This window comes from Simochromis diagramma, unplaced genomic scaffold, assembly GCF_900408965.1.
Source record: "Simochromis diagramma unplaced genomic scaffold, fSimDia1.1 OVJJ01000026.1, whole genome shotgun sequence".
Lineage (NCBI taxonomy): Eukaryota > Metazoa > Chordata > Actinopteri > Cichliformes > Cichlidae > Simochromis > Simochromis diagramma.
This window is the reverse complement of record NW_024386985.1, coordinates 5,357,761-5,372,794: the sequence shown is the minus strand read 5'-3', so window position 1 is coordinate 5,372,794 and position 15,034 is coordinate 5,357,761. Positions and strand designations below refer to the sequence as shown.

The window sequence follows — 15,034 nt, the reverse complement described above, 5'->3', positions numbered from 1 at the left end:
AAAAACTGATCGCAGCTCTCTCTCCCTCTAATCGCAGCACTCACTGTTCATATAGAGTACAAATATACGCACCGCGTGGTGTTGTTGACTCTAACCTGGTGTTAACCACAGACTAAATCCTATTTAGAGCCATGCAGCATTCTGGCAGACAAAAGCAAAGCCAGCAGCCAACTCAGCACTCTGAGGTAACATTTACACAGGGGACTGAGAACATACTGTGGATCCCTACAGCTACACAGCCAGCTTGTCAAAACTGTCTTTATACCAGGAGCCGTCAGGACTTATGGACTGAGGACACCACCAGGAGAGGACAAGCACTGCAGGCACACGTTTGTAAAGCAGCACTGCTGTCATGACGTGGAATTGCTAAATGTCCATGTTCGAAGTAACTGTTCGTTCCACCCGGACGGTTACGTTTACACATCATCCTGAGTATTTGTGTAATGACAGGAAATGAAAAAGCTCCATTATCAAATAAAACTGCTGAGACAGGACTGAAGAGACAAAAAACAAATCTTAGTCTGGAGTGTCCAACACTTTAATAAAGAATATTACAGATACAACAAACACTTATTAGTTTACTTTAATTACAAAGACTCAAAATAACCTACTAAGCACAACAAATGGAAAACATATTGCAGTTAAAACATCTATACACAGGCAAATTTACATAATATAAAACACATATATACACTCTTTTAATATATTATTATATAAAGATTTGTGTTTTAAACCTTTAAAAACAGGAAGCCAAACAGCTTGAAGAGGGAGCGCTTCACAGGAAAAGAACAGAACTGGTGAAAAATCACACCAACGAATCAGGTTTTAAGAGATAGGTAGTTTTTACAAACAGTTGTTGGATTCTGTGTATTTAGAACACCAATTTTTAAAACAACAGATGGAATAGAAAGATATTAAATACACAATATTTGTAGTTAAACTGTTAGGTGCTACGGATACTGGACCACTGAGGATCTAGAAACCATGTGGTGGAGCATTTAGAGGTTGTGCACTTCCTTACTGAATGTGAATGAAATATTTACAAAAACCTTTACGAACAACTGTGAGCTTAACTTTTCTTTTTAAACTGAATGTAGACGAACTGCTCATGTGATAAAAACGTGTACTAGACCCCAAATTGTGTGACATTTATGCATTCATGTTCGCATTCAAATGATGTGTCCACAGAAGGGAAAAAGGGGGAAGAAATGCAATCTTTTCTGAGTGCGAAATCCTTCAAATGACAACAGAAAGTTCACAAAATCCACAAATTCCTCAAGCTTGTAATGCTTCCATGATCCATCTGCGTCCATGTCATTCATATTCATTTATGTGGTTTTTTACAAAAGCAGCAGAATGAGGAGTGAGAGCAATGAGCTGCTGGTTGCAGTAGCAGCGATAGTCTGAGACACTCCTCGGTTGTGAAGGCGAGTGGGCCTCGGTGAGTTCTGCTTCAGTTTACTGGGTGGTAGTGCCTTCAAATCCTCCAGAGCACCATATGCAGCCATGGAGAACTCGGGGTCTCCGGTGGTGAGCAAGTCAAAGACACAAGACTGAAAGTACACATCCTCCACCTGCAGAGTCTCTCTACACTTGGCAGTGGCTCGCTCCACTGTGTAGATCTGGTGAGGAGGCCGCAGAGGGCCCAGCTCTGTGTTGGTGCCTTGAAGGTGTGGCTGCTGGCTCTGATGGCCCAGGGTGTGCTCTTTGATGAGCTCGTTGCGCGGGCAGCCGTGCAAGCACAACTGTAGACCGCCGCTGTCTTCTGAAAAGTCCAGGGTGTCTTCTGGCATGCGGATGGCAAAGGTCAGGTAGCTGCCCACGCGCCGGATGATGATGGAGGTGCCAATGTAACGGGCCTGTATCCTCACCTGCCGACCGACTCCGGAGCCACCTCGCTCTGCGATGGTCAGGCTGCCACTTTCACCGCCACTGCGAGTCCCATCCTGAAAAGCCAGGGGTAGGTCTTCAGTGGTGGCCTGGTACACCTTCTGATCTGTACAGCCATGGTAAGACTTGAAGATCACTGTGATCTGAAATAAGGGCAAAAAACATTCAATTAGTGTCGAGTGACTGATTGAAACTTTACTCTTTTCTCCATCAACCATCTACTGCTGGTTCTCCAAGTCATATCACTCCTCTAACTGATCATAACAGATGCCCAATAAGCCCAATAAGTAGTACCACTTAGGGCCACAAGGTGGCAGCAGAAAACCAAATATTTCCATGCATAGGGTGTTACTGGTTCACACTCAGCTTGCTAAAGAATGATTTATCTCTGTTGTACTCTTTAGCCAATTAATTAATATTGATTACAAAATCTGTTTCATATAAGAAAACAGGCAACATAATGGGGCTAATCGAGGTCAAAGTGTCACTATCATCACCCATCTATTTCCATGTAAAAGCAAACAACTGATGCTGAACTAGTACAACTCAGCTAGTTGTCCATGGATGTTGTATCTAGGGGTTGCATTAGATAACTGTCCAAAACCTCCACTTCTTCTCTCCTCCATCGTCCAGCTGAGCATCAGAAAGGGGCCTAACCCCCATTTCATGAAAAGATCCTGACAAAGCACTGGTTGTGGGTACGTTTACACATAAAGGTTGTATTTTATTTGATGAATGAGTTCCTGTCTTGGGTCTGGCAGCTGAAAACAACTCAGAAAACATGATGGGGGCATGTGGGTGTTGGCAAAGATGCACCAATACTACAGTCTTACATCAGGCTGCACAGCCAAGACGCACTACGAGTTTTACGAGCAATCCTATTACACAACATCATGTAGTTTGTTGGTTTATGTTTAGCTTGGAGAATTAAAATTAGCTTAGTACAGTTAGAGTAATGCCTGATCAATGAAAGACATTTTTTTTTAAACTATCTGGGCAAAAGACAAAGAAGAAAAAACATTAATATTAAAAACTCAGCTTCATGAGCTAAATATTAAGTAGTAAACAGAGAGAAAACGTGCACACATACACAAACCACAATCAGGCCAGGGAGACCATCCTATTTAATTAACAGAATTTAAAAAAAAAAAAAAAAAACAAAAAAAAAAAAAAACCCTCTTTGCTCTTGGCCAATTATTCCTTTATTTTTCCAAATGATTCCATATTTACACAAAAAGCAGCGAGTTAATTATTTGACCAGAGGGGTGAAAAAAACATTCCAGATCGTGGCAGCGGAGGAAAATGTTTGAGTGAGCGTTAATCACTACCATATGACCACCCATGTGTTAAAGGTAGAGCGCTCATGCATGTCTGTGATTCAACACCGCTGAAGGACTCCCCTCCTCTCTCTTCTCCCCTCATAGATCTGAAGGAGCTCCAAGACATGAGGAATGCTGGAGACTCGAGAGGCACCATGGAATGACGATTAACTTCACATGTTTGATACTTTATGGCAATACTTGAGCTCACGCCCCAAAAAAAAACCATCCTAATGTGTAGGGCATTAGTTTAAAACTTAGTATTGCATCAATGTTCGTCTCCAACATGGACATAGGTGACCGGAGGAAGTTTCTGACATTTTACACAGATTAAACATGACCAGTTGGAGTGTCTACGCGAGCTTCACCTCCCCCAGGGGTTTGTGAGATTGACATTTTTGGGGATATTTTAGTAAAATTTTGCTCTACTCTTTAATTTTCTTTAATTAAATTGTGAGCAGTTTCACATATTTTGGTGTTAGAATAAACACACAGGAAAGAGCAACTTAAACAAGTTAAGACATGAAAAAAAAGGACATTTCTTAGATTTAAGCTGTGCAGACCCAGCTGGACACAGCTGTTCTGATCTTATCCTTACCTTACTAGTTGCTGTGGCGCTGGAGCCTAGGACAACAGGCACATTGGTCACCTGTACAGACAGGAAGCGGTTATCGATCAGAGGCCAAGCCCCCTCGACCTTGCAGGTCTGAAACTCATCTCTGAAAGTCCGTAGGTGCGGGTCTCCAAATAATCCACAGTGGGCGTATTTCTTCTGCTGACCGGCTGAGCCCGACATGAGGACCCGATTCTCGTAGTTGCAGAGCTCTAAAAGAGCTGGCCGAGACGTGCTGGGGACCTTGTCGGAAGAGGTCGGCCCATCGCTGGAACAGTTATGCTGAGAGAATAGCTCCTTAATGCGAAAGACGGCCGAGTGGTAGACCAGGTCGCCCCTACAGCTGCGTGCCTGCCGGCGGGTGCACATGGCATAGGCCCGCAGGGCGATGCAGTAGTCCACATCTAAAGCCACGTCCTCCTGCAGACCACTGGACGGTGAGGTAGATGCCACATATTCTGCATTACAGCGCTGGATTCTACACTGCTGGCAGTGTGCTAAAAGAAACAAACAAAAAAACCCATGATGATCACAAAACTGTACTACAATCGGGCCGGTTGCAAGGGGAATTTCTCTTTTTGAGTAAGAACACTTCATCCCCACTCTGAAAAAAATAAGTAATTCCTGAAAAGTTCAACTAATGTGCACCAAAAAAAAAATCTCCCAAAACGCCCTACCATCCATCTGACATTTACAGACATATTACCTCAGTGCATGAGGCAGCAGACACAGCTTTTCCACTATCAAGTTTAGCTCAATCAGGAGAGCCATTAAAACCCAAATGCGTGAGCTCACGAGGCCTTAATCCCACACTGTGCTCCAAAGTCAGTCAAAACTTATTTCCCCCAACTAGCTCTCACAGAAATAGCATGTAGCCTCACCGCAGGAGGCGACCAACCTGTGTTAGTTTGGCGGAGGGTGTTGAATGTGGTTTTGGCTGTTGCTGGAGGTAAGTGAAGTCCGGCCACAATGCATGGCACAGTGAGGCTCAACGTATGGGAAGAGCAGTATAGGCTGTGTAGCAGAGTTTTTGGTGGTCCGTTTCAAGGTTCCCAGTTAAGTAATGATCCACCAGTGGGTTATTTAATATCAAGGAAAACAAAGACCTACAACTACTTCTGGGAGAGAAGTAAAAAATGTGGCTATTCGTCAATTTCCTTTCAGGCTGTTCACATTACTTTTGGGTATCGTGTCTCATATGCTGACCGGGATAGTAATTCCTGCTGCAAGGTAGAAACATTTCCATCTCAGATCAGGATCAGCCAGAATCTCAACACATACTTTTACTGCAAGAGTGAGATCAACTGCAATAAACTGCTCTCTGTTTGCAACAGAATAATCTTGTATTTACTCCAAAGCTGCACCTAATCTCCAAAACAGCCTGGACAAAGACAAGATAAGCGCAGAGATTTCACATCGGTAAACACTATGTTTTTGAAGGTTTTTTTTTTTTTCCACCCTTTCTTCCCTTATGCAGAAGTCTGGTGCACCGGATGATTAATGCCTCTCACAGCCAATGCGCTTCAATACCAGCGCTGATCCGAGATGGAGTGCGAGAGGTCAAGTCAGACGCATCCCTCCTCTGAATTCCAACAGGCCTTCCCCCCCGCCTTGCTAAGAGGTCACCCGAGTCTGCCGTGATTGACACTTTTTGACAATCACTTGCCATCAACAGCCATACAGCCCCCCAAAGGCTCTTTATGTTTGAGCACTTAGTTAAGCTACCAACAAGTTTGGGGACCATGTGGGAAGCACTAAAGCGTGAGAAAAGCAAAGCGACCACACAAAGAGTGTTTCTATTAGTAAATCACGCATTAGTGTATCTGACGTGACGAGTTTCTGTCCGAGCCCAACTCAGTGAACTTTTTTATAGCATAATAATGCCATAAATGCAAAAACAGACAGATATGGTGGCTCATATAGGTTACAATAATAACCTCTTAAGCTTCGTGATGGGTTTAGTGGACTCATCATGACTCTTGAACAAAGATGAACCTGAGGTTTTATTTTGAAAGTCACTAAGGCTGCTGTTTATTTTTGGCATCATGATTGAACACTTCCTTTGAAATGATAAGCGTATATATCAGTAATGTGCATTTCTGTTAAACAAACAAACAAAAAAAACAACAACAAACAAAATCTTAATTTTATCATAGTGCTTACAAGCATGCGCACTAGTTACTTTCTCATATAAACACAACAAATAGTACCACCGACAGAGTTTAAAACAAATCTCCATACCAAGACAAATCGCCTGTGTGAGAAACAAAACTTAAACTTTACAATCCAAATGAAGAATGCCTCTGAGCCGAGCTGGTCTTTGATCCCGGGTTGGGAGAAAGCAGCCACCAACACGTTCAGAGGCCAAAAAGTTGGACCCCCATGCATGGTAGCTAAATGAGGCATGAATAGGTGAATTAACATGCTCTCCTTCTTAGTTTTTCCAACAACTCAAACAACTGAGACGTGAAAGGAAAGACAGGGCGCTGTCTACAGTACGAAATGTGTCCGTCTGCGGTGTTTCTGCCTACAGAAGAAAAAGGGGAAAAAGCTCCGCGGTTTTGTTCTCGGGCTGATTGTGGGTGCTGGACGCCAGCTGCTAGCGAGCTATGCTAACGGGAAGCTAAGTCGTAACTTTACACAAGTTGGTAAAAAGATAAGTGAAGTATTGCGGGCGTGCCAAAACGTGCTGGCCACTGAGCGGTAAGGAGCAGATTGTTTGGTGTCCCTGTGTGGAAAGGGAAAAGCGGAATGTTTGACCCTAAAATGAGTCCAGAAAGCGAGTTAACTCGTGCTGATCTGCTAGCAGCGCTGCAGCCTGGAGGCTGGGATCCTGCAGCAGCAGGACAGGACCTACTTTGTCCCCGCAGCCGACGACCACCGCAAAACAACGGCCGCTTTCCTCGCTCTGTTCAACCCCACATTAATTACCCCTTACCGCACAATGCATGCAAGTACAGCATAAAGTTGACAAGAGTCACATCTGAGCCACACAACAGCAGGAAAACTTTTCCCTATCCACCTCCATTACCGGGACACAGCCTTGCATGCAGGGCATTAGGAGGAGTGGGGGAGCACGGATTGGAAAAGCAACACTTACCTGGTCGAAACAGCAGCGAAAGTAAAACCATCGTCAACGTTACACAGTCCCAAAGCTGCCGCTTAGCCGTGGTTTGAGGTCCGCTTCTCCCCATACCAATCCATTCAGTTAGAATGGAGTTCCTCGACTGCTTCTCATCGACGCTGCGGCTGCGAGAAATCAGACAAAAATTCGTCTTCCTTCCAAAGCGCTGTCATTCAAAGGGGCCCCTGTCTTCAGGGCGGCTCTACGAGGGAGGGGTCTAAAGTGTAGACGGGGCCCAGAGGTGATTGCTGGCCAATGAAAGACTAATTATTCACTAACCACTTGATATTTACATGTAGTGGCAATTACTCGGGGGGGTGAGGACAGTGGAAAAGGGCTTTCAGCGACAGTCGTGGCGGTGTGAAGCTGTAATTGCCCCGATTATAACCGAAGAATCACAGCATGCCTTGTTTATAGTAGTTAAACTGTGTGCAGATGCATAAGATGAGAATTTGGAGCATTTAGTGTATCCAGAAGTGGAAAGTAATGCAGTTTTCTCATGCAGAATTACGATATAAACTTGTGCAACAGACTTTTTTTTGCACCAACGGGCAAATGTTCTTTTTACCCCCCCTCCTCCCGCACCCTAAGGGCAAATGTTTTTGTGTTTTCAGCATGGAGCAGGATGCTGTCACCTGCTCTTTTCCCCCACTACAGATTTGGTGGCTATTGATTGACAGCATTTGATACAGTTCTCAGATTATGAAGTGAATATTTTAAAAGCAGAACATGGCATTAGCTGGCACTGAGTGAAAAATCCTTTATCACTGACAATGGTTTGCAGTTTACCGTTAACATGTAAATTATTATAAGCATACTTGACACAAATACTGACACTGTTCTCCAAAATTCAGAGAAAATGCTCTACAAATTCATTTTCTCTCAGCAAAATCTCAGCGTGCTATTATTTTTTCCATTACATTTTCAGTTAGCAACTTGTGTGTTACTCTTTTCCCTCCGTGGCCAACTTTCCATCTCTCTCACTCCTTCAATGACACTCTGTCTTTCATTTGCACAGCTGCTGTGAGGCCGGACCATCTGCAAGGCACGCAGACTCACCAGATTCAGCCTTTCGCCTGTGACACACTCTGTGGTTTTTGTGCCATGCAAATAAAGAATGTTAATGCGCCGACCCATTACTGAATAAAATGTTGATATTTAGAAAATGGAGACTGGTGTAGTTTCAGTTTGATTAAAAGTTGAGGCTTTGTTTTAGCACAACTGGAATGTTTTTGGTTGTAGATGTGGGTCTCCTGCGCACCTCCCTCCAGACTTTATGCGAGAGAAGTGAACCCACACGCTTACTGGATCACTGGTTTTTCTGTACACATGCAGGCTCCTCCAGCAACACAACTGTGTGATTCAGGTGGCCTGTCATTCCAGCAAAAGGTCTTGAAGGCCTATATATATATATATATACATATATATATATATATAGGCCATTATATATATGTGTGTATGGGTTTGTGTAGTTTTTGTAATGGAGGGGGGCAGACAGCTCCACCGAAGTGGAACGTTTGGATTGTTCTGAGCTGCCAGAAGGGCCTCTGTCACACTGGATCCACTGTGCCAAGTTTATCCCCCCAGAGGGATCTACCTTACTCTGTTTGTGCAGCTAATTTTGGAGGTTTGTTTAGTTGATCTACTTTATGGCTGTGCTTTAGGCCATATTTTAAATTCCCTTAAACAGGTTGCGCTTCGTTTTCCCCGTGACAGCCTGGACAGAGAGCACTGCTTCAGTATGACAGAGAGATCTGCTGATTAGGTTTGTCTCACCTCTTATAAAATTTGCCTTCAGAGGAGTGCGATGACATTTCCTGGGAAAAGAAAACACATTTTTTTTACTTCCTTTTATAAGCACTGAAGATGAAAAACCTCCATACATACATCTGCATGTCTCTAAAAAACACAAAATCTATTATACTTGATTTTATATATTATTATAATTATATAATAATTATGCTTAAAAAGCTCCTGTCTACTAAATGAGCTGAGGTTCCACACTGTGGGGTTGATGGCCACTGAAGCAAACAGTTAATTGATCCAGGTGGATGGTAAGGATGAATTCAGCACATGAAAGAAACTCAGAGACCGCCTGTCAGCCTTGATGGGTGGAGAAAGACCTCTTTATTCGTTTCTTTCCTTATTGGCGTATTGCATTGCATGACCCAGCACTTATGTATACAATACCAACTCTCTCTAAAACAAACTGGAGAGAGCGGGCACATGACAAAGGTGTCTATCATATAAAAAAATCAAGGCTAGGGTTTTTCTTTTGCTCACAGCAGGTCGCTTAAAATAGTGGCACAATAGAAAAAGTCCAGAAAAGAAACTTTTATCCCCTGAGAAAGAATACAATAAAGATTTGACATTTCAACAATCTAAAAGAAGTGCTAAAGACACCGGGGTTTGTGACAGAATGTGGAAAGTGAGGCAAAAGAGAGTGAGAAAGAAAGAATGGGAGAGTAGGGGGAAGGGGGAGAAAAAGAGGGAGTGAAGGATTGGGTTTCCTCTGACAGTGTGTCTGGGCAGCTCCACATGTTCCTCATTAAGGTCCTCACACTGTGGGACCAGCTCCACACCGGGATGCTTGTTTTTGTTATTAGGCAAACGTGCTGTGGTCTGGTGGAAGCCCCAAAACGCTGCCAGTTCAGAACCATCTCCTGAGCTCGCTGTCCTCCAACCAGAGAAGAAAACGGCCGCAGTGATGTCACATATCTACCGCTCAGCAGTGTAAACATAAAGTGCAACAGGGTACATAAAAATGTAGCTTCAAACATGCACGCATCCTGCACTTTAACCTGTAAAGCCACTTAATTTCACAAGTCTGAACCATCTGTTCACTTTACTCATTGAAAGACACCGCAAACCTTAAACACTTTAGTTTTCCCGGAAATGGGATGTTTACAAAATAATAAAAAAAGTACAGTTGCAGGAAATTGGTATTGTTTCATGCTTCTGATTTTTGTTTAATTTCATGCCTGTCTAGATTTGTCAACTGAGACATGTATCATGTTTCTTCTGGAGGCTGATAGCATCAGAGATTGAAATCAAAAGCAGCACGTGCCCTCTGTAGCCTCAGCTAGCACCACGCGGCTGCAATTTAAGAGACACACTTATTGAATTTTAAACAGGAACCAAAGCAAATTGACTTTTTTTTTCTGAGGGCCCCCCATCTGAAATGAAGGGGCCTATGGCATAGCTGAGACAGATAGCGAGAGAGATGCAGAAAGCGAGTGTGTCTGGTTCAGGCCTCTCCCTGTGAGAGGGGATCTGTTATCTCTGCGAAGATAAGGGAAACTGTGGTGTGAGTGTATATGTGGCAGTGCTGATAGCATCTCCACTCAAGGATCCCACTTACGGCACCCTGATTGATTGATAGCTGACAGCACACACAAAGGGGGCTTTTGGAGTGTTTTTGTAGGAACCCCTCAGTAGGTATCCACGCGAGCACGTGTTTACTGTGTTTCTTTGAATCGCCCTGTCTCTGAGTAAACAGGAATTATCACACATTCATGTCATCTGCGCACAGAGTGTACTAGTCAGGACGCTGCACAGCTTCAACTTGCGAGTTTGAAAGAGAAAAAGAAGAAAGTTATTCAGTTAAGCTGAATATGAAGCAGTTTCTGTAGTTAGACTTGTTCTGTCTAACTATTCTATTTTTTCTCTTCTCCACACAGAACCAAGCTCCTCTGTTTTCCTCACTCCTGTTTTCTAGGACAAATGTTGACACAGCATCAAGCCCCATGCTCAAGAATGGACAGTCAACTGACAGGTAACCCTAGCTCTGGGGTCACAGGGTCATCCCAGCCTGATGAGGGATGATGGGTAAAATAAATGGAGTGCAGCACACAAAGGGACCTCTGATGTCAGCCTAAAGGGAGAGTTCAGGGCAGTTTCCTCTCTGACCTCAACCTTACTTATTTGTGTGGGTTTGCTTCTGCCTAAATTTACATTTTCCAATATTTTTCAGTCTTTTTGTTCCTTTCTCGTGTTTTTTCTTTTTTTAAAGCAGCAAAATCTTTTGCCTTTTCCAGTGCATACATTTGTCTGAACATGGCTCATCTGTCTTTTATCTTGAACACCGCCCCATTTCTAGTTACCTGCATCATGATACACGATGATGCTTTGTGCTGAGTTATGACGACTTCCTTTGCTCTCAGAGGCCGATTCACGGTCCAGCTTAATGCGCAGTAGTTCACTCAATTTCAGATGCTAAATGTAACATTTTTGTTTAAACCAGTCAAGTTTGCACCAGAATGATTTTTTTAAATTAATCAATGCATTTTTTATGCCCAAAACGAGGGGAAAAAAATCAAACCTTTTCTTTTTTATCACACTTTCTCTAATCTTAATTTCCATAAATAAGTAGATGGTTCGTGAATGTGATTTAATTCAGTTATACCTATTTTAATGTAATAATGTTTTACAAGATTTTATGTTTTACATATTTTTAGTTTTGTTTTTTTCACTCTCTGTATTTAAAGCTTAATCTGCATTTGCAGTAAACCCCTACGTTTAACTGCAGCTGTTGGCATTATTTGTGCTCTCGCCCTCCCAGATAACTGCCTTAAACCAGGAATAGATGGACAAGAACCATTTAGAGCATACATTTAGCATTTCTGATCTATGGTCTTTTATCCCAGAAGGCATTTACAGATTTTTTCTTCCTGTTTGAGCAGGTTTAAGGCGGAAAAATTTGGATGAACATGCAACGAGTTGGATTGACTCATTGCTCACACTGTACTTTGAACACTGCTTTGTTAGGTGGGGAAAAGTGTGAGTGGAGTGGAAGGAAACTGATACAGCTGTTTTTCTCGCCCTGCTTTTCAGCAGATGTTTCTCACATTCACATTTAGTCTGTAGTTCAGCCAATCCTTATATGGCTATATGGCATCATGTACATGGAAGACACAACCTAAACCCACCTACTGTGTTTATAAGGTCCTATCGACGCTCCGGTGGGCTCCAAAAGATCTAGTCATGCGGTTTTGTCGACTAATTTTATTTTAAACAAGAACTTTTAAAGCAACCTAACACAACCCCTTATAATGTTAATAATTTTTTCCTAAAATGTTGAATAGCATCTTTAGAAATCTACGAACATGCCAGAGAGGAGAAAAAAGAAACTTACCTTAGATCAGTATGTTTGTGGTATTGTGAATTGACGCACTGCTCTGAAAGGAGTTTGAACTGGTGGATGCCGTTAACCCTCGTTCCCCCTACAAATTCAGCTGGCCAACTAAGAACTCGGGCAGCTACAGGGACATATAGCCATTGGAACTGAGGCACATGACAACAGCTGTCTGTTTCAAGAATCGGCACTTTGATTAGAGCAGGATGGTAGTGAGCGATGTGGCATAATTCCTACATATCTGGGTAGGGCACTTCTGAGAAGAGGAAAAAAATGAAAGCATTAAAGCATAAAAAAAGAAGAAGAAAGACTGAAGCGCGATCACATGCACATTTGCAATCACACCCATGCTGATAATATACTTATACTAGCTATATTCAGACATATTAATAGGCATTAAACCATGTGGCAAACTTGGAAAGCTTCCCATACAATCCAAAGTCCATCAAACACAAAGACATAAGGATATGAGTGCGGCAGACCAATGGCCCCAGTGAAAGCTGAGAATGTGTGCAATGTGAATGAGACTCCTGTCTCTTATTGTGGTCGTTTTTCATCCACTACTACTACCACCCCTGCCCCACCCCACCTTCCATATCTCTGTTTTAACACCTATACTGCATGTGTTATGTTTGTGTTGTTCACTAGGGACACTGCAGTTTGTGATTGGTAACAAAACAGTGGAGATACAGCTTTACCTACATCAAACTCTTTCATGTGGCATCACTGGTAAAAGATAATATGAGCAGAATTCACAAACAAGAGGGATCATGCCCTGTAATGTGTGTTTGGTTATCAGTTGCTGCTGCAAACAGGCTGAGGAGATGTGAATGTGATTAACCTTGCCAGACTGACTCAGCGTGCTTGCTTCAGGACATAAGCATGCGTTCCTGGTGATTTATAGATGTAGGGTAGTCAGCCACAAGGCCTCGGGCTGAGGCAGACAGAGGGAGTGAGCAAAACAACAGTACTTAATTCAAGTCTGACAAATATTCTGCAGGAAATCCATACAGACTGCTCCATCGAATCTCTTAGACCCCCTAGTTCTTTCACAGTTGTAAATTGCAACTTGTGGGCTCAAAGATTCCACGTAAACAAAGCCCAAAGAAGAAGAAACAATGACAACTTCAGTTTATTTTACACACCAATACACCTTGCTGCTTCTGCTTTCTCCGGACAGCAGAGAAAATACATCATTGCAAGTTCCCTGGGAAATATGTCCTGGAACAGCTGTGAATTTCCAATAAAAACGATTCCTAATCCTGCCTGCATTTTTCAGAGTTGTGAAATTACAAAATACCTCATAGTCCATATGATTCTTCCTGCATTGTTCTTTCCGCCCTCCCTGGAGCCTGCTCTGTCCAATCTTTTCAGTCAAGCAGCTGTTCACGCAGACAGCTGCACTGGCCATTCATTGTAGCTGAGAGGCAATTAAAAAATCAAGCCAATGTTGTGTTTTAGTTGATGCATTGCTATTTCAACATGTAATCTCCTTTCTCATGCATCCCCCTTTTTCTTTTATGTACACACACATCCACAAGCCAGCTCTTTTCTAAGCACACGTATGTGCACATGCTCATGAGCAGGCCCGTCAAGAGTGTCAGTGACCAAAGATCTGAGATGGAACGGAGATTTGATTTTTTTTTTTTCTAAAGAGGAAAGCTCCAAATTGCAGTGACATGGTACCACTGGATTTGAGGCATTATTGAGGCCAGAGACGAGAGGAGCCATGTAATCTCTAAGACTTACTGGTCCACAGATTTTTTCCATAGCTTCTTCAGTGGAGGCATGCGGCCACACAAAGTCAGACTGGCGTCACGGTGGCATTCGGCAGAGGGTTAAATCGAGCCGAGGCCCTGCCTTGTGCCACAAGCACTGATGCATTCCTATATGTCCGCGCACACGTAAACACGCACATTCGTACAAGAGCTTGCATGTCCATTTGTGCTTCTCTCTTCCAAACATGCACACATACACACATTGTCTATCCCTCCATTTGTTCTTTCCTCTCACAGCACACAGCAGGTGCGAGGGGGAGTGTGACAGAGCTGGGTTGGGTGGGTTGGGACGGGATCATCCGCAGTCTTTGGAACAGCATTTCTATTGTTTCAAAAGCGTCCTCTCTTTTGGAACTGATTTGGAAAATTTAATTGGATTCAGCCTTTGGCCCTTCTTTTTTGTCTTTTGATATAGCACAAGTGCATTTTGGGGAGTTATTAGTTTTACTGTCCCTGGCGCAGAGTAAATCCAGTTCTCACTGTGTTTAAACTCATCACACAACATGGTGTTGGTCTGAGCGTAAGCAGAGATCAACCGTGGTAAGAAGTAGAATAATGACTTTGAGTAAAAGGTAAAAGTCTGTCAGCATAGGATTAAAAAAAGCAAAAAAAAAGAAACATATGCATTTTCAATCTGCTGCAGTGTACAGAGGATGGTGTGTTAAGCTTGGATGGAGGGGAGTTTTCTTAGATTTCTTGCAGATATTTCAAGCGTTGATGATCCATGTTGTTGCCATAATCTGGTGGATATAAGTGGATAAAAATGCATCTATGAAGAATGAAGATATAAAAATAGCTTTTTAGGAATTACACGAGAAATCGATGTTTTTGGGAAGTAAAGGCTTAAAAATCAATTATTTTCCACACTTCAGACAAGAAAACATCTATGATGCTACCAGCTCTTGTAGATGCAATGTATTATGTATCATTTATGGCTGAAAGTTACCCGAAACCTCTCATTTTATACTATAAGCCTAAACTACTGGTGGTCGATCATGTTTATGGTTCAAGATTGAAGTCTACTTATTATAAAGGTATTCTTGTTGCTACTTAATTAATGTAAAATGTGTTTCTTTTTCCTTTACAGACTTAAAACAAACGTGAGATGTTGGATTCAAACTAATAATCTGATTGAATGAGCAGCTGAGAGCAGTCGCTGGGAGCAGGTTTACAGTC

At 42.7% G+C, this 15,034-nt stretch overlaps 1 protein-coding gene across 1 annotated transcript; it reads right to left on the bottom strand.

The window, feature by feature from the left end:
• Positions 1–516: 516 nt before the first annotated feature.
• Positions 517–12,200, bottom strand: rgmd (RGM domain family, member D). Its single transcript, XM_040040273.1, has 5 exons — positions 12,081–12,200; positions 8,723–8,763; positions 6,923–7,071; positions 3,808–4,319; positions 517–2,033 (listed from the first exon to the last, which is right to left on the bottom strand). Exons 2-5 carry the CDS (start codon positions 8,758–8,760, stop codon positions 1,341–1,343), a joined length of 1,392 nt encoding a protein of 463 aa, XP_039896207.1. The 5' UTR covers positions 8,761–8,763; positions 12,081–12,200; the 3' UTR covers positions 517–1,340.
• Between the last annotated feature and the right edge of the window lie 2,834 nt (positions 12,201–15,034).